Source organism: Bos indicus x Bos taurus, chromosome 28, assembly GCF_003369695.1.
Source record: "Bos indicus x Bos taurus breed Angus x Brahman F1 hybrid chromosome 28, Bos_hybrid_MaternalHap_v2.0, whole genome shotgun sequence".
NCBI lineage: Eukaryota > Metazoa > Chordata > Mammalia > Artiodactyla > Bovidae > Bos > Bos indicus x Bos taurus.
The window spans coordinates 26,709,925-26,732,015 of NC_040103.1; the positions used below are offsets into that span (position 1 = coordinate 26,709,925).

Sequence of the window (22,091 nt, forward strand, 5' to 3'; positions counted from 1 at the left end):
CCGACGCTGACCACACTCAGTCAGAGTACCCCTCTTCACAGCCTCTTCCTTCTGGTCCTGCTGGCTCTTCGCTGCTTTCAGGCAATCCAGGGGTCTCCCCACCCCACCAAAGCTGATGGACCCTCCCTTCCTCTGAGCTCTGCAGCCATGGATGTTCACTGTGGGACACACAGAGGGTGCAGCAGGGGACATCAGGGGAGCATGAGCCTCGGGGAGAGAGGAAAGGTCCCACAGAGCAGCCCTTGAACCGTCCTGATGTAATGAGAGCCAGGGGGAGTTGCTTCAGATGGGAGGGACTGCATGGGCAAAGGCCAGGAGCTGGAAAAGTGCAGAGAGAGTTCAGAGGTGGTGAAGGTGCTTCGGTGCCCACGAACACAGTTGTGTTGGAAATTGTCAGAGATGAGCCTGAATGGGTAAGCTGGCTCTGCTCTGTTGGCAGTGGGAGGGGAGGGTGGGGTGGCTGGGACTAAGAGCAGTAGATGCTCAGGCTGCCTTTGGAGTTTGGCGTGTTTTAATGGAAACAGAACCAGCAGAGGACTCTCGTTCCCTCCCCATAAGATCTGGCCACTTACCCCTATTCCAAAGGCCAGGATTGTGCCAACCTCTGCTGTGGGAAGAACCCCTGAACCCCATCCCTGGTTTTGGTGATTGGGGGAATAAGGGTCTGGGACAGAAGCAGGGTCCAGAGTCATTCCCCAATGTGGCCACCAGGTGGCCCCAGTGAGCTGCGCTTGGGCTAAACTGAAAAGAGCTGAAGAACTGAGGGGCCTGAGACACCCTCCAATTCAATTCTCACCCTGGCTGTACAATAGATTCACCTGGGAGCTTTAAAACAGGCCCATGCCTGAGCTCCATGCCCAGAGAGTCTGATTCCATTGGTCTACTAGGGATGGGGGTGGCCAGGGCATGGATCTTTTCCTAAAGTAACTTAGGTAATTCCGAAGAGCGGTTAAGGTTGAACACTACATACTCTAAGCCAGGGCCCCCAGCTTTAGGAGGTTCCGGAGTACCTGGAGGGTGTTAGATCCATGTTTCTGGGCCCAGCCTGACCTTTGCTTCTGTAGGTCCGGGTGCCTAGCAAGCTCCTAGATGCTGCTGCTACTCCTGGGCGGGGGCCACACGGGGGGTCTAACATGTCGTGTCTTGCCCTCTTGCTCTCTCCTTTGCTTTAAAAAAAAATATATATATATATATATATATATTTTATTGAAGTATAGTTCACTTAAAGCATTTCAGGTGCCTAGCAAGGTGATTCAGTTTTACATGTATGTATATATTATTTTTCCGGAGAAGGCAATGGCAACCCACTCCAGTACTCTTGCCTGGCAAATCCCATGGACAGAGGAGCCTGGTAGGCTGCAGTCCATGGGGTCGCTAAGAGTCAGACATGACTGAGCGACTTCACTTTCACTTTTCCCTTTCATGCATTGGAGTTTCCTTGCTCTCTCCTCATTTTCATGGGTTAGAAGAGTAACTATTGTTAAGATGGCAGTACTCCCCAAACTGATTCCCTGCCTCTTCCCAATTGACTCTGTCAGCAAGTGCACCCCACCTCCCCTTCCTCTTGGATCTGCTTGACCCCCACTCAGGGACCTTAGGGAAACCCATCACTCCACACTCTGCCAGAGCACCCAGCCACTGCCTCCTAGAGGGGCAGTGAGATACACAGTCTCCCATACAGGAGGCAAGGACCTCAGGTCCTATTTCACCCACAGAAGTCCTCAGTGACCAGGTAAGAAGCCACCTAATCATTTGGACCACAGCTATCATGGGTGGCTAGACTCAAAAAGGACAATTTCCAGGGAATTTCCTGGTAGTCCAGTGGTTAGGGCTTCATGTTTTTCCTGCAGAACGTGTGGGTTCAGTCCCTGATCGGGGACCTAAGATCCCACAAGCCATGCAGTATGGCCAAATAAATAAATTTTTTAATTAAAAAAAGAAGGCCAATCACCAGTAATAGTGAGGATGTTTATTGCTACTGTATAGAAACACAACTGGTATTTATATATGGATCTTCTATTTCACAATCTTGTAGAACTCATTTATTAGTTTTAATACTTTTTATTAGTGAATTTCCTCCAATTTTATGTATACAAGATCATGTCATCAGCAAATAGAGATAGATACTTTTGTCTTTCCAATATGCATGCTTTTTATTAAATTTTCCCTGGCAAGGTCTTCATGGACAATGTTGACTAGAAGTGGCAAGAACAGACATCTTTGTCTTGTTCCTGATCTTAAGAGGAAAGCTTTCTGTCTCTCACCATTAAGTATGATGTCAGCTGTGGGTTTTTCATAGAAATCCTTTGTCAGACTGAAGAAGTTCCTCCACATTCTTAGTTTATTGAGTGTGTTTTTTTAATGAAGAGATGTTAAATTTTATCAAATGCCTTTTCTCTTTCCATTGAGATGATTCTTTGGCTTTTGCCCTTATTCTGTTGGTAGAGTGTATTATTGGAATTGATTTTTGGGTGTTAAACCGAGCTTGCATCTGTGGGATAAATCCTTCTTCGTCATGATGTATGATCTGCTTATGTATTGCTGCGTTTAGTTTGTTGAGGATTTTTGCATCAAATTCATAAAAGCTACTGATCTGTAGTTTTCTTTTTCTATGATGTGTTTGTGTGGTTTGGTATCAGGGTGATGCTGGCCTCATACAATGGTGTGTGTGTGTGTGTGTGTGTGTGTGTGTGTGTGTGTGTGTTAGTTGCTTAGTCACGTCCGACTCTGCGACTCCATGGACTGTAGCCTGCCAGTCTCCTCAGTCTGTGGAATTCTCTAGACAAGACTACTGGAGTGGGTTGCCATTTCCTTCTCCAGGGGATCTTCCTGACTCAGGGATCGAACCCAGGTCTCCCTCATTGCAGGCAGACTCTTTACCATCTGAGCCACCAGGGAAGCCACCCATACAGTGTTACCCTCTGACTTTTACAGAGAGGGATACAGAAGCCTAAAGAGGGAGAGAGGGTATCCCGAGTGTGTTAGTCAGCTCGGGCTGGCATACCAGAATCCCACAGACGGCATGGCGTAACCAAGAGAAATTTCCTGTCTCACAGTACTGGCGGCTGGCAAGTTCAAGACCAAGATTCTGGCTGATTGGGTTTCTAGTGGGGGCTCTCATCCTGGTTTCCATTCAGCTGCCTTCTCACTGTGTCCTCACATGGCCTGTGTGTGTGTGTGTGTGTGTACAGAGATGGGGGAAGGCAGGAGGCTCTCTGGTCTCCTTTCTTATGAGGACACTAATCTCAGAGGCCATCTAATCATAGACTCCCAGAAGTGCTGTTATAGAACAAAGACGGGACCTGAAGACCTCATTCCTTATTTCACACACCAGATTAAACAAAGGGAAGGACCTTTCAAGGGTTGCCAATATGTGATGTTGTTAAATGTGTTCATTTTAAAGGAAGAAAGGAAGGAAAGGAGCAAAACTGAAAAAACCCAACTACTATCTAACATGGTTGGTGTTTTATAAAAGAAAGGTTATTTTAATACCAGAAAAGTAGAGTGAGTGTTCTCAGAATAAAGGATAGGCCTTGAAGAGATTTGTATGTCTAAATGCCTGTGGACTTGGGGAACTGGTTATGAACCTAGATTTGGGACTTGCAGCTTTTGGCAACGTGGCTGCTGTTTACTTCGAAAGGCAGCATGCCTCCTCCAGGGTCACCCTGTACCTGCCCTGGCCTGACTGGACCCAGAGTCCCTGTCCTGCCTGGGAGCAGGGTGACCTGAGCTGTCCCAGCGGCTTCCAGACTTGAAGGAGCATCTGGCCTCCTGCTCGTCTGTGTGTGTGTGCGTGCGTGCGTGCGTGCACCCTGGAATGGACTTAATTATGATCGTCAATCCCTGTGTGGATGGGAAGGAAGCAAGTTAGGTTGTCCTGGGTGGACTGGCGCAAGGAGTGAGGATGTGGGAGCTGGAGGGAGCTGGGTTCTGACAGGGCCACCTTCATCCTCTTTGGCCACCTGTGTCCCCCACCTGCCAGACTGGACTCTTGCAGCTTCCTGGTAGGGCTGTGTGTGGGAATGGCAAGGGGACTGGAAGCACAGGGCTTGGCTGGTACAAAGTGAATGCTCCAGAAAGGGAGCCCCAAGGATCTTTGTGGGGCAGCGTATCCTGTGATGTTCTTCCTAGCTTTAACCCCCTGAACAGACTCTCAGAATTTAGTGCCCAGGGGACTTAGAGAGCATCTGACCGCTTTGTTTACAGATGAATAGAGGAATGGGATGCCCAGGCTCCCACATGAGTTGTCATAGGCAGAGCAGAGGTGAGAGGCAAAGACCCTCCCTCCCAGCCCTGAGCCCCTCCCCTGATGCCCTTGACCTCAGGTCTCGGTCCTTGTTGCCCTGGTGGGCTGCGGGGGGCTTGCTGAGGCTCCAGAAGGCAGCTGTTCCCTCTCCCGTTTCCCTCGATGGACTGACTCCTCTGGAATTTGGCAGCTGTGTCTCACTTCTGGTACATGGCTGTGTTTGTAGATCCCTGCCCTCTGGTTTCAAGCCAGAAGCCCTGAGGTGCTCTCCAATGGAGACTGCAGCGTCTGCTCAGAGCAGGCCAGAGTGCTGCACGTATACGCTTGTTTGCCCAGCTAGAGCCCCAGAACCTCTGCCTGGCAGTGGGTGTACCACCTACATCAGCTGTCCACTTGCCTGGCAACATTCCATATCCAGTCCGCACTCTGTTCACCTCAAGGTTTCCTCCCAGGAGCCCACCGCCTTGGGATTCTGAAACCCTCTGCAGCACATGGCTCCTCGGCTTCCTGCCCTGTACCCCAGAACCCTCAAACAGTGCATTTCCCTTCCCGGCCAGGTCCAACAGTCAGCTTACACCCTGATCACAAGCAAGTAAGAAAACAACTCCTGGAACTCGGCGAGTGCACTTCTGCCGGCAGTAGAACCATTTCAGGGCCCTCGGTGGAGACGAGCGGGAGGGTGTGGAGGTCGCTGCTCTGTTGAGGATCAGGAGGGAGGGCTCAGAGCGTGTGTGAGTCTCCATCTGCACCGTGAGGCCACACAACAGTGATGAGGACTGTTTGTTGCTTTTTTTGTGGTTATGGGAACGATATCAGACCATTACCCAGTCTCCCAGGAATGGTTTCAGCTTGCCTTCTCTTTCTAGTCTGTGTGCCTGTGCACATATGTCCTCTAACAGGAGGATCGTGATAGGTGCCCGGGCTGTCCTGTGTGTTCACCTGGATGATGTTCTTGGATTGAAACGTGTACTCAGTTAGCACATTGCTTGCTGAGTGCCTGTCCTGTGTCTGGGGATGGAATAGTGAGTGACGCTTCACTGAGATTACTTTCTAGGAGAATGAGGAGAGGCTCATAAATAAATAGTTGGGGCTCGTGGACTTTTTAGCCTGTCTGTTGAATACCCTTTATATCCCCAGATGTAATGTTGGCATGATAACATGGTGGAGTGGGCACGTCCCAGCGTCCCCTGCTCTTCCTGTGGAGGTGGCCCATGAGATTGCTTCCTGTTGTTCTCTGAGCAGGTGATGGTACCGTGGATCTCACGGTGTGTGCTGCTCTTTCATCCACGTGGCTTGGTTCTGTAGGCTGATTCTTAGAAGTAGGCTTATTGACTGAATTGAAAAGTAGGAACTTATTTTTTGTAATTATTTTGGAAAATGTCAAAGTAGGGAGAATAATTCCATGAACCCTTGTGTTCCCAGCTTCAGGAATCAAGACCAGTCTTCTCTCATCTGAAGCCCTGCCAGTGCTGCCCACCACCCTCTCTGGATTATTCTGAAGCAAGTCCTAGACTGAATATTACTTTCTCTGAAATATTTCAGCATATACATTAGAGAAGGGATCTTTTAAAAAAGACAATCGTAATGCCATTATCACACCTAAAACAATAGTGATTTCTCACCCTGCAATACCTAGTTGGTGTTAGATTTTCTTACTGGTCTCCCAGGGTCTTTCTGCAGTTGTATAAGAACCCAAAAGATCCACATGTGGCATTTATCTGATGAGACTTTAAGTCTCAATGAACATAGAACATTCGCCCTCCTTTCCTCCCCTGAAGTGAGTGTGATGAGGTAACCGGTTATCTTCCTGGGCGCCCGGTAGTCCAGATCTTGCTGATTGCACCACAGGGTTTGTTGAGCCTGTGTCGCAGTCCCTGTGCTCCCTGTAAACCTAGAGCCCTGGCTCCATCAGGTTTGGCTTGGTGTTTGGCCGGCACAGTTGTGGGTGATGCTGTGTGCTGCTGCGGGGCCCTGGAAGGTCCTGTGGTCTCTCTTGTGAGCTGGCAGCCTCTGGTGCTCATCTTCTGGATTCCTTATTTTATTCAGGGTTTACAAAACGGTGATATCTTGGCTCTCTCATTCCCTCTGCATTAATTGATTGCAGTGCTTCCAGAAAGGGACTCCCCCTACATGCTGTGAGGACACGAAGGCAGGGCCAGTGCTTGCTTTCCCCTAGATTTGCCATTCCCAGAGGAGCTTTGGGAGATGCTTCCCTGAAGCCGAAGGGAGGGACTTGGTGAGCCCTAATGTTCCTGCAGACCCGGATGGCACTGGAGTCTGTGTTGAGGGTCTGGGGCTGACTAGGTGGGGGTGGTCTGAGAGAGGGGAGGTGGATGGAAGGCTGGGAGTTGCTGGAGGTGGGAGGACCCAGGCCCCATGTGTCCTTGGCCAACTGGGAGGTATCCTTGCCAAGCTGACTGTACATTTTCACATCCATGGTCTGGCCCAGTCTTCACTGTGTGCCCATGCCCGACCAAGGCAGCCTGTAACATTACCTCCAGTTGAGGAGGGGAGGCACCGGGCTTGCCCAAGAACACACAGCTGGTAGATGACAGCGGGAGGAGGGCGGGACCCCAGCCCCTGACTCCCAGGTCAGGCCCTGGCTGCTGTGCCACACTGCTGCTGAGGAGGAGAAGCACCATTTCCCCTCCCTTGCCCACCTCCAGCCCCACTGGGAGAACAGTACAACCTGGAAACCACGGCCCTGGCCCTTGTATTCCCAGCCTGTGTAGGGGAAGGGGGCCAGAAGACAAGAACCCATTTCAGACTCAGGTCATGGCTATAGAAGGGCGTGGGACCAAATCTGCACACACATTTTCCATAGAGACAGACCTTCCCTGATATAGCAGCCTGGGCACCTCTCTCCACTGAGGCCTGCCTCAGGCTGCCGGGCCTCTGGGCTGCAGCTCATGATGCCTCCTCCATTCCAGACTGTCAGTGAGATTGGGTCTGGGCCTGATCACCCCATGTATGTGAAGGGGCCAGAATGCTCAGGGTGTTTAAGAAAAAATACCTCAAATGGAAAAATGAAAGGGAAAATGCTTTGAACTAAGCCACTCCATGAAGTTGGGGTAGAGGTGAGAAGGCTGGGCCCCTGACTGAGGAGAATCCAAGATGGCCACCAGCCCACCGTGGTGACACCATCTGGTGGATGAGTTGTTTCCTGCTGGGCCTGGAAAGGGAAAATATTTGTGACAGAAACCAAGGTCAGGGCTCCTGCAGGAAGTCCTGTTAGAATCATTAATGCCAGGGGTACTTTTCCTTAGCCTTGGCTAGTGATGTAAATTCTGTATTGGTTCTGTGTTTAAAGCAGTATGGTTGTCTCTCTTCCATCCCTTCAGAAAGAGGTTGAGGAAAATCTGAGGTGAAGGTAGCCACAGAGGGAGATGTAAAACGTCCCTTGGTCTCAAGTTGAGGTTTATTTTATAGACTGATGCTTTAACTTTGAGCTGTTCTTTTTGAGTTTTCTGAGAACTTCCCTCTCTTTCCTTGGGCCCACAGAACAGCTGGGGAGGAGGCGAGGGTGGGTTTTATTAGACCGATTTTCCTGCGGGAGACACTGAGGCCTAATGAAGTTTTGTGACCAGCTGAAGGCAGGATCAGAAGCTGTCTCCCAACTCCTCGGCCCACATTCCTTTCCTCACTGCCACAACCCAGGGAACAGTTCTTTTGTGGCAGAATGAAAGGGTTGGCAAGGAAGCCTGGATGCACCCCCCTGGATTGCTAAGAGGTCAGAGAGGTCTAGCTCAGCGCCCCAAGGACTAAGATTATTTCTTAAGAAAAATGTAGAGAGAGACAGCTCTGGCCCTGACCCCCACATGGGGTCTCTCTCGGTCTCTCCAAGACTCTGGCTTGGCCAGAGTTGTTCCTTGGAGACCTCATCCCGGTAGGTAAAGTGTCTTAGGTCGGCAGTTAGAGCAGTCCTGGAGTGCTGTGAGTTGTCGCGTAAAACACGACAGAGGATCCTTCCTGAGGCTGTTTAACCTCGGCCCAAAATAGAGCAGCTTTCAGATGGGGTGGGTGTCTGTAGGTCTGTGTGTAAGCGTGAATGCATGAATGAGTGTGAGTAGGCTCATGCTTTCAGTCTGAGGCCTCCTTAGCTTTTCCTTCTTTCCCATCATACGGCTGAGCTGGAACTGCTTCCATCCTCCGGGCGTACTTGCCTGGTTTCTTCAACAGCGTCCATCCAGTGAGCACGGATGGTGTGCCAGGCGTGGTTTTCGAGCAGGCACCATCAGACTTGGGGTTTTCAGTGGTTTAGAAGGGGTCCACATCTCAACCCCAGCATATTCCCCCCTCGCCTGATACCCAGCCTGTGTGCTCACAGCTGTTGTTGTCAAGTTTGTGGTTGTCACTGGAGTTGACTCTTTCTGCTGGATCGTCTCTGTTCCATGCACAAGGGCTCATCCTGAAACCCTGACTCAGACCCTGCCTGGCTCGGGCAGGACTCCATGAATGTCTGCCCATGAGTGGATGGAAGGGGGACGAGGGGATAGTCACTGCGTGATTAAACAGGAAACTGGCCCCCAGCATCTCTGTGCCTTTTGGTTCTTTGTCCACATCGTTGGTCTCCAGGAGAGGACGCTCTTCTCCAGTGACTGACAGCCCTAGTGGGGGTTGGTAACCTGGGTGTTAGCCCAGGCTCTGCTGGTAACTTCCGGTGCAGCCGCGGGCCCATCACTTTGACCTGCCTGGATCTCTGTTTTTCCATCTGTCGCTTGGGTTCACTGCTGCTGCCCGGCCTGCTTTGAGGGGTGGTGGTGAGCACCAGCCTGGGTACGGATGACGTGGGAGTGGGCTGTAGGGTAGCTGGGACACCAGGCAGACTCCCTGGGTCGTGTGCTGGGACAGTGGGCTCCTGAGGCTGGCACCGTATCTGGTCGGCCCTGAATCCCAGAGTCTGGCCTATGCGTGACAGTGTTTGTTGAATGAACAGGACACAGAGAAGCCCATGGTGCCAAGTTTAGCTCCTTCATGCTTTGAAAGTGCTGATCAAAATATGACATCTTCGGAAAGCCAGTTACCCACGTCTGGGCTGAGGGCCTAATCCTTCTTGGGGATTAGGTGTGGAAAGCTTCTTTGGGCTTGAGGCCCCTCTTCCCCACAGGCCTGAGGATGGAGTCTGTAGGGACTCATGTGGAGCCCCCAAGGAGAGGGTAGCATTGAACTTTGAGAAGAAGGGTGGGGTCTGAATTTGGGAACCCTGCCCCTTAGGAACTGCCATCTTTTTTTTTTTTTTTAATATTTTGGCTGCATATTTCAGCATGTTGGATCTTAGTACCCTGACCAGGGATTGAACCCATGTCCCCTGCATTGGAAGCTTGGAGTCTTAACCACTGGCCCACCAGGGAAGTCTAGAAACTGACCATCTTTGAGTGCTGTCAATCTCCTGACCAATCTGAACCCTGCTTCAACTGGAGAGCAGTGGTTACCAAAGGAGGGCTTGTTCTTGGGGAGCAGGCAGGGAGAGGGCAGCAGGGGGCTCCAGTAATGGCTCCACGTTCTTGCAGGCTCACACTGGTGCTGTGGGGAGAAGAGACGGCAGGGACGGGGGTGAGGGCAGTGGCAGGGAGGCCGGCAGGAGCTGTCCCTGAGATGTGGTGGCTTTACCGGAACAACTTCTGGGAGTGTGTTGATGTAGAGTCGGTGGGATTCTCTGATTGGTTGGATGTGGGACTGAGACCCACATTAGAAAAGACCCCAGTGCTGGGAAAGATTGAGGGCAGAAGGAGAAGAGGGTGACAGAGGATGAGGTGGTTGTATGGCATCACCAACTCAATGGACATGAACTTGGGCAAACTCTGGGAGATGGTGAGGGACCAGGAAGCCTGGCGTGCGGCTGCCGTCCATGGGGTCTTGAAGAGTCAGACATGACTCGGTGACTGAACTAAACGAAACTGGGGCTGAGAAAGGGAGAGGTCGAGGAGGAATGTCAAGTTCGGGCCTGAGCAGCAGGAAGGATGGAGTTTCCTCTAAGAGGGCAAGTTATGGGCAGGTCAGGTTTGGGGAGGGCTCCCAAGGTCCGTTTGGGGTGCGGGTGGAATTGTGGAGTCTGAACTGTATCCCCGTGGAGCTCATGAGCAGTGGTTGCACGTCTGAGTCCCGATGCAGGTGTGTGTGTGGGAGTCCACAGGGTCCTGCCTGCACTCTCGGTCCCCGGTGACACTGAAAGGGTGACATGACCTAGGAAATGAGTGTCCATTGACTAGTCAGGCGCCCTCTGCACACCGGGTCCTGGTCAGACACTTGGGGCTGTGGTGGGGAGGCAGAGATGGAAACTGCTTATAATCTGACGTCTGCCCCAGCTTATCGTTGTCTTGAGGAGACCAGTCATGCCTTGGAGAAGCAGTCAGAAACCTTCATGATGGGACCTTGCTGGTGGCCCAGTGTTTAAGACTCTGAGCTCCCAATGAAGGGGGCATGGATTCGATCAATCCCTGGTCTGAGAACTAAGATCCCGCATGTTGTATGACATGGCCTAAGAAAAAAAAAGAAACCCTCATGATGGAATGTATTGTAGTAGTTAATGAATTGGTGCAGAGAATGGGAGCCAAGAAGGGCAGGTTGTGGGACTGGATGATTCAGAGCCTTGGGAAAACAAGGGCTTGTCCAGGGCCTGGAGGGACAAGATGAACATCACCTGGCTGGGCGAAGGGAGAGCATTCCAGACAGGAGGAAGAAAGAGGGTAAAAGTACAGCTCCAAGAGTGAGGCAGGGAGTGGTTGAACTCAAATGTGGTGAAGGGGGCTAGGGTGCTGGTAGGAAAGCTGGAGTTTTGGAATTCATGTCCCAGCTTAGAACTCTGCGACCTTGCTGAGCCCCATCTGCAACATGAGATGTCCCTCTTCCCTCACGGGGTCGCTGGAGGGCATATCAGAATCTCATCATCAGATCTGCACGAACATGCTCAACCCGGTACCCGCGCTCAGGGGCCCTGTGCACACCTGGGGGGCTTTCCGGCCCTGCCCCTGTGGAGCTCTCCCAGGTGGTCCAGCGAGCAGCAGAGCTTCGGGGGAGCCACTGCAGGCGCCGCGGGGCCCGTGCTGATGCTGGGTCGAATGGAGGCGTGAGAAACCTGACCTCCCCAGCACCTGGGCCACCTTTCCCGGGTCCTGTCTATTTTCGTGCTCAGTCCCCAGTGGATGAGGAAACCTTTGCTCTGCCACAGCTAATGACAGCCTAGCCTGCCAGGCCACTTAAAAACAGCCACTATTTTTATCTACTGGAGGCAGCTGGCCTGTCTTCCTCCCCAGACAGTGCTGACATGGGGTGACTTTGAGGAAACCAGGGCTTTGCTAGGAAGGTGGGTCATTATCTCAAATCATAGACTGCGGTCTGGCAGGATGCACCTAAGGAACCTTCCGGCGGGTGTCAGGCGTCACCTTGACCCGGTGGTCTGAATTTAGAGATAATTCTACCCTACCTTGTCAGTAGGACTCGGAAGGAATCACTTGACCTCTCCACCCCAGATGGTCCTCAGAATCCTTGCTGGAGTTTCAGGGCACGGCAGGATTGTGTCCCCCCAGCCGCAGCGGGTGCCAAGAGGATAAGGGCTGGTGCAGCTGTGCCCCTGGGCTGAGCCCAGAGCTGGGGCCTCTTCACACCCCAGGACCTTACTTCTGAGTTCTCGAAAGTAGTTTGCAGTGGCTCTCGCCTGGTGGGACAGTGGGTGAATTCCTTTCCTTTTCTCTAAGAAACTGTATTGAACTAGGCTCCTGGCCTTTGGATGGAGATTGGGGAGCAGGGTAAGGGATGGGGTGGTGGATGCCCAGTGCTTCTCAGTATGACGTATTCATCCTTAGAGACAGGCAGAATTGTGCTGTGTTGGCCACAGTTTGTATTTAGGTAAAAAAATTTTTTAAATTTTTGGTTCACTGCTTAATTTCTAAACAAAAAAAAAGTTTTTTGTTTTTTTTTTTTTGAGCACTTGGTTGCCTGACTCCTAAAACAACAGGTATCCTGCCCTGACCCTGCCCAGTCATCTAACCCAGGCAGCAGCCATGGGGCTATTCCCACCCTCACATCCACCGGAAACCTTCACCGGCTCCTCTATCTGTAGGGTCCGGGGCTCCCCTGGCTCTAGGTCCCTTGCTGCTACAAACTCCTCCCCACTCCCTCCGTTGAACCCACCTCACTCTTCGACCCTTTCCTCCCCTCTCAGGACACCTTCCTGCCCCCTTCTTCCTAATGCACCTCAAATCCTCCTTCTCTCAGAGCCCCTTCCTCTTCCAGCTACCCGTCTTGCCTCGATCCCGCCATCTGGCTGCTCTGGGTGTTTGCCGACTGTCCTTTGCCTCCCCCAGACCACAGGCATCTCTGCGGGCAGGGCCTGTGTGTGCCCCACCTTTGTGCCGGGCCCCCACCCCCTGTTCCATGAATGGTTGGACCCGTGTGGCTTCCCAGGACTTATAGGTATTTCCTTGTACCATTCTTTACTGAGCTCTCTGACCCCTGGCGACGTGGGGCTGAGTTTAAATGGCAGAACTGGGACCGGAACCCAGTCCCGTCTCCCAGGGAGTCAAGGCATTGGCCGTGGTCCCCTCACCCCAGTAGGGCCCCGTTCACTGTCCGCCTTCCACTCCTGCTCCGTTCCCAAGGCTCCAGAGATGCTTCTGGAAGGTAATGGGAGGGGCCAGCTGTGCAAGTGATCGTCCACTCCCGACCCTTGGAGCAATGATGACAGAGGCCCCAAAGGCCGAATCACCCGAGGCAGATGCGGGAGGGGCCACAGGCCCCGCGAGCCTGTCTCCTCCAGCTCGCTGTTCAGGGTGCTGTGGGTTGTGTCACGTCCGGGGTAAGGGCCCGTCTGGGAGCCTTCCCAAAGGAGATGCATGAGACTGACATTGTGTGCCTGCATGGGAAGGCTTCCAGCTGTGGCCCAGCTGTTAGGAGACCGCCCTTCCTGGTTCCTGGGGGCTGGGAGTCATCTGTGCCCTCCCCTGGGTGCTCCCGGTGCCTGAAGGTACAGCCGCTATGCCGCACCCTCTTCCTGGAGCAGAGAGGGCTGCTGTGGGCCCTGGATGGTGGCCAGGCCTGGAACAGTGGCGCGGCAGTGAGAAGAGGGAGGGTGCGAGGTGAGGTGGGGTGTTCAGTCCTCGGGGCTCCCCCTGGTGGCGATCCATCTGTGGTGGGCTTAAGGGGCACACTCAGGTGTTGGGGTGGACACCCTATGGCAGGGAGCTGGCCCTATTTGTCCTGGGCCTGTGCCCCCGGCTGCCCGCTGACCCCCATGCTGAGGAGAAGCTGGAGAGGCCCCCGAGTAAGCCTCCTTCCTCCTGAGCATCAGTCTGCCCTGAGTCCTCCATTAACAGGTCACCCCTACTCTCAGACCTTCAGTGGCCCCCCAGTGCTGAAGTCTCAGCCCAAGCTCTGTAGATGCCCAGGGAACTTTTCACAATCCAAGGCCCAGGCCCAGCCTGTGGAGACGCTCGTCTGGCCTGGGGTGGGGCCCAGGCATCTGCATGCAGGGCAGGTGATTAGAGGGCGGCCGTCTCAGCCCAGGGCAGCTGCCAGTGGGTGCTAACCCATCCCTTTGCACCCTCCTTCCAGCCAAGCTGGCACCTTCCCGATGCCCACCTGCCTCGTACCACCCTCACCTCTGTCTTCCCCTTCTGGTGCTTACTGTCCATCCAAGTCCACGGAAGCCCTCACGGTCCAGCTGCATCCACGCTGTCTGGGAAACTATCTTTAATCCCTTGGCAGTCTCTTTGCCCCTTAGCAGAGACCTTGTGCTCTTCTAGAATATGCTCGGGGATCACTCTTTAAAAGGGTCTGTGTCCCATCCCAGCCTTTTCCTTCCCTGAAGCGCTGCACCTCTTGCTAATTCTGTTTCTGTGGTCTTTCTATGACCTGTCCCCAGCCTTGGAGAGAGTGTGTGTGTGAGAGAGATTGTGTGTGTGTGTGTGTACGTGTGCAGTGTGTGTGTGACTCTGGTTGTGTGGGGTGTGTGAGTGAGGGTGTGTGGTATGTGAGTGAGGTATTTGTGAGTGTATACATACATGTGTATGAGTGTGGGTGTGGTGTGTACAATTGTGAGAGTCTCTGTGTGTGGGATGTGTGTATGTGTGTTGAGTGTGTAGGGTGTGTGATTATGAGAGTCTGAGTGTGTGTGGAGTATGTGAGTGGTGTGTTTGTATATCTGTAGAGTGTGTATAGTGTATATATGATTGTGAGAGTCCGTGAGTGTGTGTGGTATGTGTGACTGGGTGCATGTGGTGTGTAAGAGGGGTGTGTATGTATGAGTGTATGTGTGTTGTGTGTGATTGTGAGGATCTGTGTGTGGTGTGTATATGAGAATGTGGTGTGTGAGTGGGGTGTGTGTGTGAGTGTATGTGTGGTGTGTGTGATTATGAGAGTCTGTGGGTGTGGAGTATGTGAGTGGTGTGTTTGTATATGTGTAGAGTGTGTGTGGAGTGTATGGTATATATGACTGTGAGAGTCTGTGAGTGTGTGTGGGGTGTGTGTGCATGTATGGTGTGTGTGATTGTGAGGCTCTGTGTGTGGTATGTGTGTGAGATTAAGATGTGTGTACATGTGTAGAGTGTGTATGGTATGTGTGTATGAGTGTATGTGGTGTGTGTGATAGTGAGGCTCGTGAGTGTATATATGATTGTGAGAGTCCGTGTGTGTGGTATGTGTGACTGGGTGCATGTGGTGTGTAAGAGGGGTGTGTATGTATGAGTGTATGTGTGTTGTGTGTGATTGTGAGGATCTGTGTGTGGTGTGTATATGAGAATGTGGTGTGTGAGTGGGGTGTGTGTGTGAGTGTATGTGTGGTGTGTGTGATTATGAGAGTCTGTGGGTGTGGAGTATGTGAGTGGTGTGTTTGTATATGTGTAGAGTGTGTGTGGAGTGTATGGTATATATGACTGTGAGAGTCTGTGAGTGTGTGTGGGGTGTGTGTGCATGTATGGTGTGTGTGATTGTGAGGCTCTGTGTGTGGTATGTGTGTGAGATTAAGATGTGTGTACATGTGTAGAGTGTGTATGGTATGTGTGTATGAGTGTATGTGGTGTGTGTGATAGTGAGGCTCGTGAGTGTATATATGATTGTGAGAGTCCGTGAGTGTGTGTGGTATGTGTGACTGGGTGCATGTGGTGTGTAAGAGGGGTGTGTATGTATGAGTGTATGTGTGTTGTGTGTGATTGTGAGGATCTGTGTGTGGTGTGTATATGAGAATGTGGTGTGTGAGTGGGGTGTGTGTGTGAGTGTATGTGTGGTGTGTGTGATTATGAGAGTCTGTGGGTGTGGAGTATGTGAGTGGTGTGTTTGTATATGTGTAGAGTGTGTGTGGAGTGTATGGTATATATGACTGTGAGAGTCTGTGAGTGTGTGTGGGGTGTGTGTGCATGTATGGTGTGTGTGATTGTGAGGCTCTGTGTGTGGTATGTGTGTGAGATTAAGATGTGTGTACATGTGTAGAGTGTGTATGGTATGTGTGTATGAGTGTATGTGGTGTGTGTGATAGTGAGGCTCGTGAGTGTGTGTGGGGTGTGTGACTGAGTTCCTCTGGGGTATGTGTGAGTGTGTGGTGTATGTGATTGTGTGTGGCGTTTGTGAGGATGGGGTGTGTGTACATGTGTAGAGTGTGTGGTGTGTGTGTGAGAACGGGGCATGTGTACATGTAGTAGTGTGTGTGTGTGAGGATAGGGCATGTGTACATGTGTATGGTGTGTGTGGTGGGGCATATGTACATGTGTAGAGCATGTGTGAGTGGGGCGTGTGCACATGTGTAGAGCGTGTGTGGTGTGTGTATGTGAGTGTGGGGCATGTGTGCCTGTGTGGAGCGTGTGTGGTGTGTGTATGTGAGTGTGGGGCATGTGTGCCTGTGTGGAGCGTGTGTGGTGTGTGTGAGTGGGGGCTTGTGTTTCTGTGTGGAGCATGTGTGGTGTGTGTGTGAGTGTGGGGCATGTGTGCCTGTGTGGAGCGTGTGTGGTGTGTGTGGTGTGTGTGTATGGTGTGTGTGTGCCTGTGTGGAGCGTGTGTGGTGTGTGTGAGTGGGGGGCTTGTGTGCCTGTGTGGAGCATGTGTGGTGTGTGTGTGAGTGTGGGGCATGTGTGCCTGTGTGGAGCGTGTGTTGTGTGTGTGGTGTGTGTGTATGGTGTGTGTGTGCCTGTGTGGAGCATGTGTGATGTGTGTGAGTGGGGGGCGTGTGTGCCTGTGTGGGGCATGTGTGGTGTGTGTGTGTGAGTTTGGGGCATGTGTGCCTGTGTGCAGCGTGTGTGGTGTGAGTGGGGGGCGTGTGTGCCTGTGTAGAGCATGTGTGGTGTGTGTGCAAGTGGGGGGGCATGTGTGTCTATGTGGAGTGTGTGTGGTGTGTGTGTGAGTTTGGGGCATGTGTGCCTGTGTGGAGCGTGTGTGGTGTGAATGGGGGCGTGTGTGCCTGTGTAGAGCGTGTGTGGTATGTGTAGCATGTATGTGAGTATGGGGCGTGTGTGCCTGTGTGGAGCGTGTATGGTGTGTATGTGAGTTTGGGGCATGTGTGCCTGTGTGGAGAGTGTGTGGTGTGAATGGGGGCGTGTGTGCCTGTGTAGAGTGTGTGTGGTTTGTGTGGTGTGTATGTGAGTGTGGTGCGTGTGTGCCTGTGTGGAGCGTGTGTGGTGTGTGTCGTGTGTGTGTGGTGCGTGTGTGCCTGTGTGGGGCGTGTGTGGTGTGAGTGGAGGCATGTGTGCCTGTGTAGAGCATGTGTGGTGTGTGTGCAAGTGTGGGACGTGTGTGCCTGTGTAGAGTATGTGTGGTGTGTGTGTGAGTGGGGGGCGTGTGTGCGTAGAGCGTGTGTGGTGTGTGTGGTGTGTGTGGTGTGTATGTGAGTGTGGGGCGTGTGTGCCTGTGTGGAGCGTGTGTGGTGTGTGTCATGTGTGTGTGGTTCATGTGTGCCTATGTGGAGCATGTGTGGTGTGTGTGAGTGTGGGGCATGTTGCCTGTGTGGGGCGTGTGTGGTGTGTGTGTGTGAGTGTGGGGCGTGTGTGCCTGTGTAGAGCATGTGTGGTGTGTGTGTGACTGGGGGGGCGTGTGTGCCTGTGTGGAGCATGTGTGGTGTGTGTGTGGTGTGTGTGTATGGTGTGTGTGTGTCTGTGTGGAGCATGTGTGATGTGTGTGAGTGTGGGGCGTGTGTGCCTGTGTGCAGCGTGTGTGGTGTGAGTGTGGGGCGTGTGTGCCTGTGTGGAGCGTGTGTTGTGTGTGTGTTGTGTGTGTATGGTGTGTGTGTGTCTGTGTGGAGCATGTGTGATGTGTGTGAGTGTGGGGCGTGTGTGCCTGTGTGCAGCGTGTGTGGTGTGAGTGTGGGGCGTGTGTGCCTGTGTGGAGCGTGTGTGGTGTGTGTGTGAGTGGGGGTCATGTGTGCCTGTGTAGAGCATGTGTGGTATGTGTGTGAGTGGGGGGCGTGTGTGCCTGTGTAGAGCATGTGTGGTATGTGTGTGAGTGGGGGGCGTGTGTGCCTGTGTAGAGCATGTGTGGTATGTGTGTGAGTGGGGGGCGTGTGTGCCTGTGTAGAGCATGTGTGGTATGTGTGTGAGTGGGGGGCGTGTGTGCCTGTGTAGAGCATGTGTGGTATGTGTGTGAGTGGGGGGCGTGTGTGCCTGTGTAGAGCATGTGTGGTGTGTGTGTGACTGGGGGGGCGTGTGTGCCTGTGTGGAGCGTGTGTGGTGTGTGTGGTGCGTGTGTGCCTGTCTGGAGCGTGTGGGTGTGCAGTGTGCTGGGGTGGGGATGAGCTCCAGTCTGACCCCCGTCCCGTGCCGTCCGTCCTGCAGGCGAAAGCGGCCAAGTCGGAGCAGGAGGCCCGGAGGCTGCGGCTGCGGAGCCTGCAGTACCTGGAGCGCTACATCTGCCTGGTGCTCTTCAGCGCCTACCTGCACCTGGAGAAGGCCGGCTCCTGGCAGAGGCCCTTCAGCGCCTGGATGCGGGAGGTGAGGGCGGGGCCGGGGACAGGCTCCTCCATGCGGCCGAGGTTGTGTCTCGCTCAGCTCTGGGCCCAGCACGGCGTCTGTGCTCGGCAGGCCGTGAGCCGGGGATGCGAGGAGCAGACAGAGCCTGGTGGGGGCTGGGCTGGGCCCCTGCTCCCTGCGTCCCCAGGCAACGTCGCCTGGGTGCTTCACGCCCCAGGCCGTATTCATCCTTCGCCTGTGCGCTCTGGCTTCCCGCGCCCCTGCCGCCCTCCAGCCACGGGCAAGGCAAGTAGCCGCTCTGGGCCGCTGCCCTCAGAGTTACCACGGAAGTACTCTTGGCTCAGTGGGCGCCACCTCAGGAGGCGTGGCGGGGATTCTGTGAGGTATGTGCACTGCCGTCTGCCCCAGCTCGTGTCAGCAGGGCTGCCTCACGTGGCCGCTGTACGCTCCTGCTCTAGAGGAGGAGTCTGGGCGCAGAGGGATTCAGTGCCGTGTCCATAGTCAGCGCTAGAGCAGTTGGTTGGCTCCAGAGCCCACCATTTCCGGCCTAGGACAGACATGTCTCGGGCCCCCTCCTCCCTCCCCTCCGCTTGGCTCTTCCCGGCTTGGCTAGTTCTGGAGGCAGAGCTGCCGCCTCGGCTCCTCTAGGGTAGGAGAAAGGTCTCCCTTCCTGCTTGGCAGAGTGGCCTGTAATTACCCCTCCGCTGGGACGCTGGCCCCTGCTGACCTCACCGGCTTGTCCTGGTGGTTGGCATCTGGATTCCAGGCTGGAATTAGCTCCCGTGGGCAGGGTGGACGGGAAGGCAGGAGTGATAGGTGTAAGAAGGGTGTGGGGCTTCGGGAGGTGTGCAGGTGGGGTCGGAGCTGTGAGGGGACAGAGGCTGGGAGGCCCCTGCAGGGCCCGGTGCCAGGATGGGTGGCTGCTGGGCGTTTGTGCCGAAGACAGGCCTTCAGGGTGGTCCTGAGGTGCGGGTGGGTCACACCAAGGTCACAGTGGGGCCACCCTCCTGAGCAGGCCTGGGCTCAGCTTCCTCTTGGTGGTAGTAGGGGACTTAGGACACTTCTGCTTGGAGAGCTGAAATAGGGGGAAGGAGTTTGATCCCCTCCGCAGCTGAAGCTGAGTGGTAGGTCGTGGGAGATGTCGAGGTTCTAGCCTCGGGGGATGAGCAGAGGGGCAGGGGGTGAGGGTTGCCTGCGGATGTTAGTTTGGAGTGGAGCCTGCATCCTTCCCATCCCCAGGATGGCGGGGAGAGAAGAAGGCTGGTCGTTGAGTGGTTTGAGTCTAGGGCCAGGGCCTGGGCCCTATGGCTGTATGGAGAATGTCTAGGGAGGCCTCAGTCAACCTGCCTGAGCTGAGGCCCTGGGTGGACCTGCCGGGTCCTCAGTTGGAACTCATAGCAAAAGAGCTCTTGCCGGCTGCTGCTTCCACGCTGGCTTCCCCAGAGCTCCCCGCGGGCCCAGCTGTAACACCAGGAGCAGCTGGGCTTGCGCTCCTGTGTGCGCCCATGGGCGCATTGGGGCTGAAGGCATGGGGCGTGCTTGGCCTCCCCCTCTGCTCTCCGCTTCCTACCTGCCCTTACTGCCTGCCGAGCGCTTTCTGTGCAGCGCAGCCCTCCATGCTGTGCTCTGCCATCACAAGGAAACGGAAGCTCGGAGTAGTTAATAGGAATCAAGATGCAAACTTGTGCAGGTCGCTGAGCTGGTGGGAGGCGGCGCTGGGCCAAACTCACACATGTGTCATGGAGCCCAGTGAGGAGTGTGACAGAGGAGGGCACGGGACCCAAATGACACTCTCCCTTCCCTCGAGCACTGCCCCAGTCTCTCCTGTCCTCCCCAGGTGGCAGCCAAGGCCGGCATCTACGAGATCCTCAACCAGCTGGGCTTCCCCGAGCTCGAGAGCGTGGAGGACCAGCCCTTCTCGAGGCTGCGCTGCCGGTGGCAGGAGCAGAACCGTGGCCCTGAGCTCTCCGCATCAGGGGACTTCCTGTAGGAAGGGGGCTTCCTGTGGGATGCGCTGCCCCTGCTTCTGCTATCACCGCCTCCTGCAGGGCCACCTCCCTCCCCACATAGTCTGGGGGTACCCGATGCTCTTCGGTGGCAGTGGCCCTGAGAAACGACTCCTCGGCTTCCCAGAGACCCGGGTGGGTGGGGATCCCCTTTTTGAAAGAGTTGTTATAGCATAGGTGGCCACTGTGATGTCTCGTGAATGGCTGCTCCTGGAGGGCCTGCAGGAAGGCCCGGTGTGGCATCAGCTCTCCAAGGCACTCACTCCCCAAGTTGCCAAGCCAAACCTCTCACCACTTCCGTCCTCCCCTCTGCCCCGAGCAGTTCTGATGGCCCCTGGCCTAGAGCAGTCCTGGCCAGTGTTGGTTCCTTCTCTCACAGCTCTCCCACATGGCTTCTCCCCTTTTGCTGCCTGGGCGTTGCCCTGGTGGCCCTGGGCTCCCTGGGAGATGGACTTCGCTCTGGCTAGATTTGTTACCTTAAAGGCAGTTTTCTGCAGTGTTCTTGCCTCTCATTCCTTGTCTCAACCTCAAGACATGAAGAAAGACAACCACATTCCCTGTGTGTTCAGTGGAGGCCTCTGCCCCTCCTGCCTTTGCCCCCTCCCCTCCCCTGGGCTGGCAGGACTGTAGAGGTTTCCATGGAGCTGAAAACAAGAGGGAACCCCTCTTGGGGTTGGAGGGGGCAAGAAAGAGCTCCCAGAAGGTGCATGCCACCCTGTGGGAGAGGCCTGCTCCATTTCCCTGGAAGCATGGTGGGGAGGTTTGGGGAAGCACCTCCTCTCTGCTCTGCCTGGCCCCCCAACAGTGGTCTGAGCCCCGACCTGGTGTGGCAGGAGCTGTGGGGACTCCTGGGTGACCCGGAGTGAGCAGTGGAGTGTGTGAGAGTGGGCCAGGGATGGCACAAGGGGGCACTTGGATTGCAGGCCATCCTTGCTGAGCACCCTCGAGTTGCCTTGTGATGGGAGCAGAAGAGGCCAAGGCCTGCCGAGTTGGCAGCTGCTGGGACCAACTGTGTGGATGGTGGGAAGGTTGCTCGGAGACGCAGGCAGGTGTTGAGCTGAGCCTGTGGCGCTCCCTCTGGGGACTGGTCTCCCCCAAAAATGCAGGGGCTGAATGGTATGGACTCTGTCCCCCTGGCCTGGCTCCTTGGGGCCAGGCAGGCCTCTTTTGGTTGGACACCAGCACTTGGGCAGAAAAACAGATGATGTATCACTGGTCGTGGTATTTTGAAGAGGCAGATGAGGCCAAAGTTGTTCACGTCTACCTAGTATTGGAAAATATATGACCATTTTGGCTGAATTCTTTTGCAAATCTACTGTAAGTCTTTTCACTACCTTTTTAGATTTGTTGTTTTTGGTTTTATTTTTGCATGTAGTAAAAAGTGTTAATTTCTCTGCAGACAAGGTCTAGATGAGGGGTCAGAGATCAGGGCTGAACTGGGAGGGATCCTTTGCGTTCTCATGGTTGGCCCTGACTTTCAGCTGTGCTGGGACTACTGGCTGGTCACATCACCTCTCTGCCTCAGTTTCCCCATCTGTAAAATGGGAGAATAATACTTGCCTACCTACCTCACAGGGGTGTTGTGAGGATTCATTTGTGATTTTTTTTTTTAACAGATCTTTTGAGCATTAAAAATGGCTAAATGTGAAGTGTGTTTGGCTGCCAATATCTTTAGTGGGGCAGGTATTACAGAACTGGTGCAAGCTGGGGTCCCTGTTCCCTCAGAGTAAGGGTGGGAGGGCAGGGTGAGCCAAGAGCACCTGCCCTTTGTGCACCTGATTCTCAGAGAAGGTGGGTTTTCCTGGACATCATTCTCTTTCCTTCACATCCCCAATCGTGTATGACCATCTCGTTCTGGATGCTCAGGGCTGACGTGCTGAGGAGCCTCTCCTTGAAGAAAGTAATGTAACAGGCTAATTCACACTAAAGTGTGAAGGACTGTTATATTTAGGGAAA

General features: G+C 53.9%; 1 protein-coding gene across 11 annotated transcripts in view; it reads left to right on the plus strand.

The window, feature by feature from the left end:
• Positions 1 to 21,784, plus strand: part of PALD1 (phosphatase domain containing paladin 1) — an 85,041-nt gene extending 63,257 nt beyond the window's left edge. For all 11 annotated transcript variants that reach the window (XM_027530439.1, XM_027530443.1, XM_027530446.1 and 8 more), the window contains 2 exons: positions 17,995 to 18,150; positions 19,967 to 21,784. In XM_027530439.1, coding sequence (XP_027386240.1) covers positions 17,995 to 18,150; positions 19,967 to 20,119 — 309 coding nt within the window. In that variant the 3' untranslated portion in view covers positions 20,120 to 21,784. The remainder of the gene's footprint in view (positions 1 to 17,994; positions 18,151 to 19,966) is intronic.
• The last annotated feature ends 307 nt before the right edge of the window (positions 21,785 to 22,091 follow it).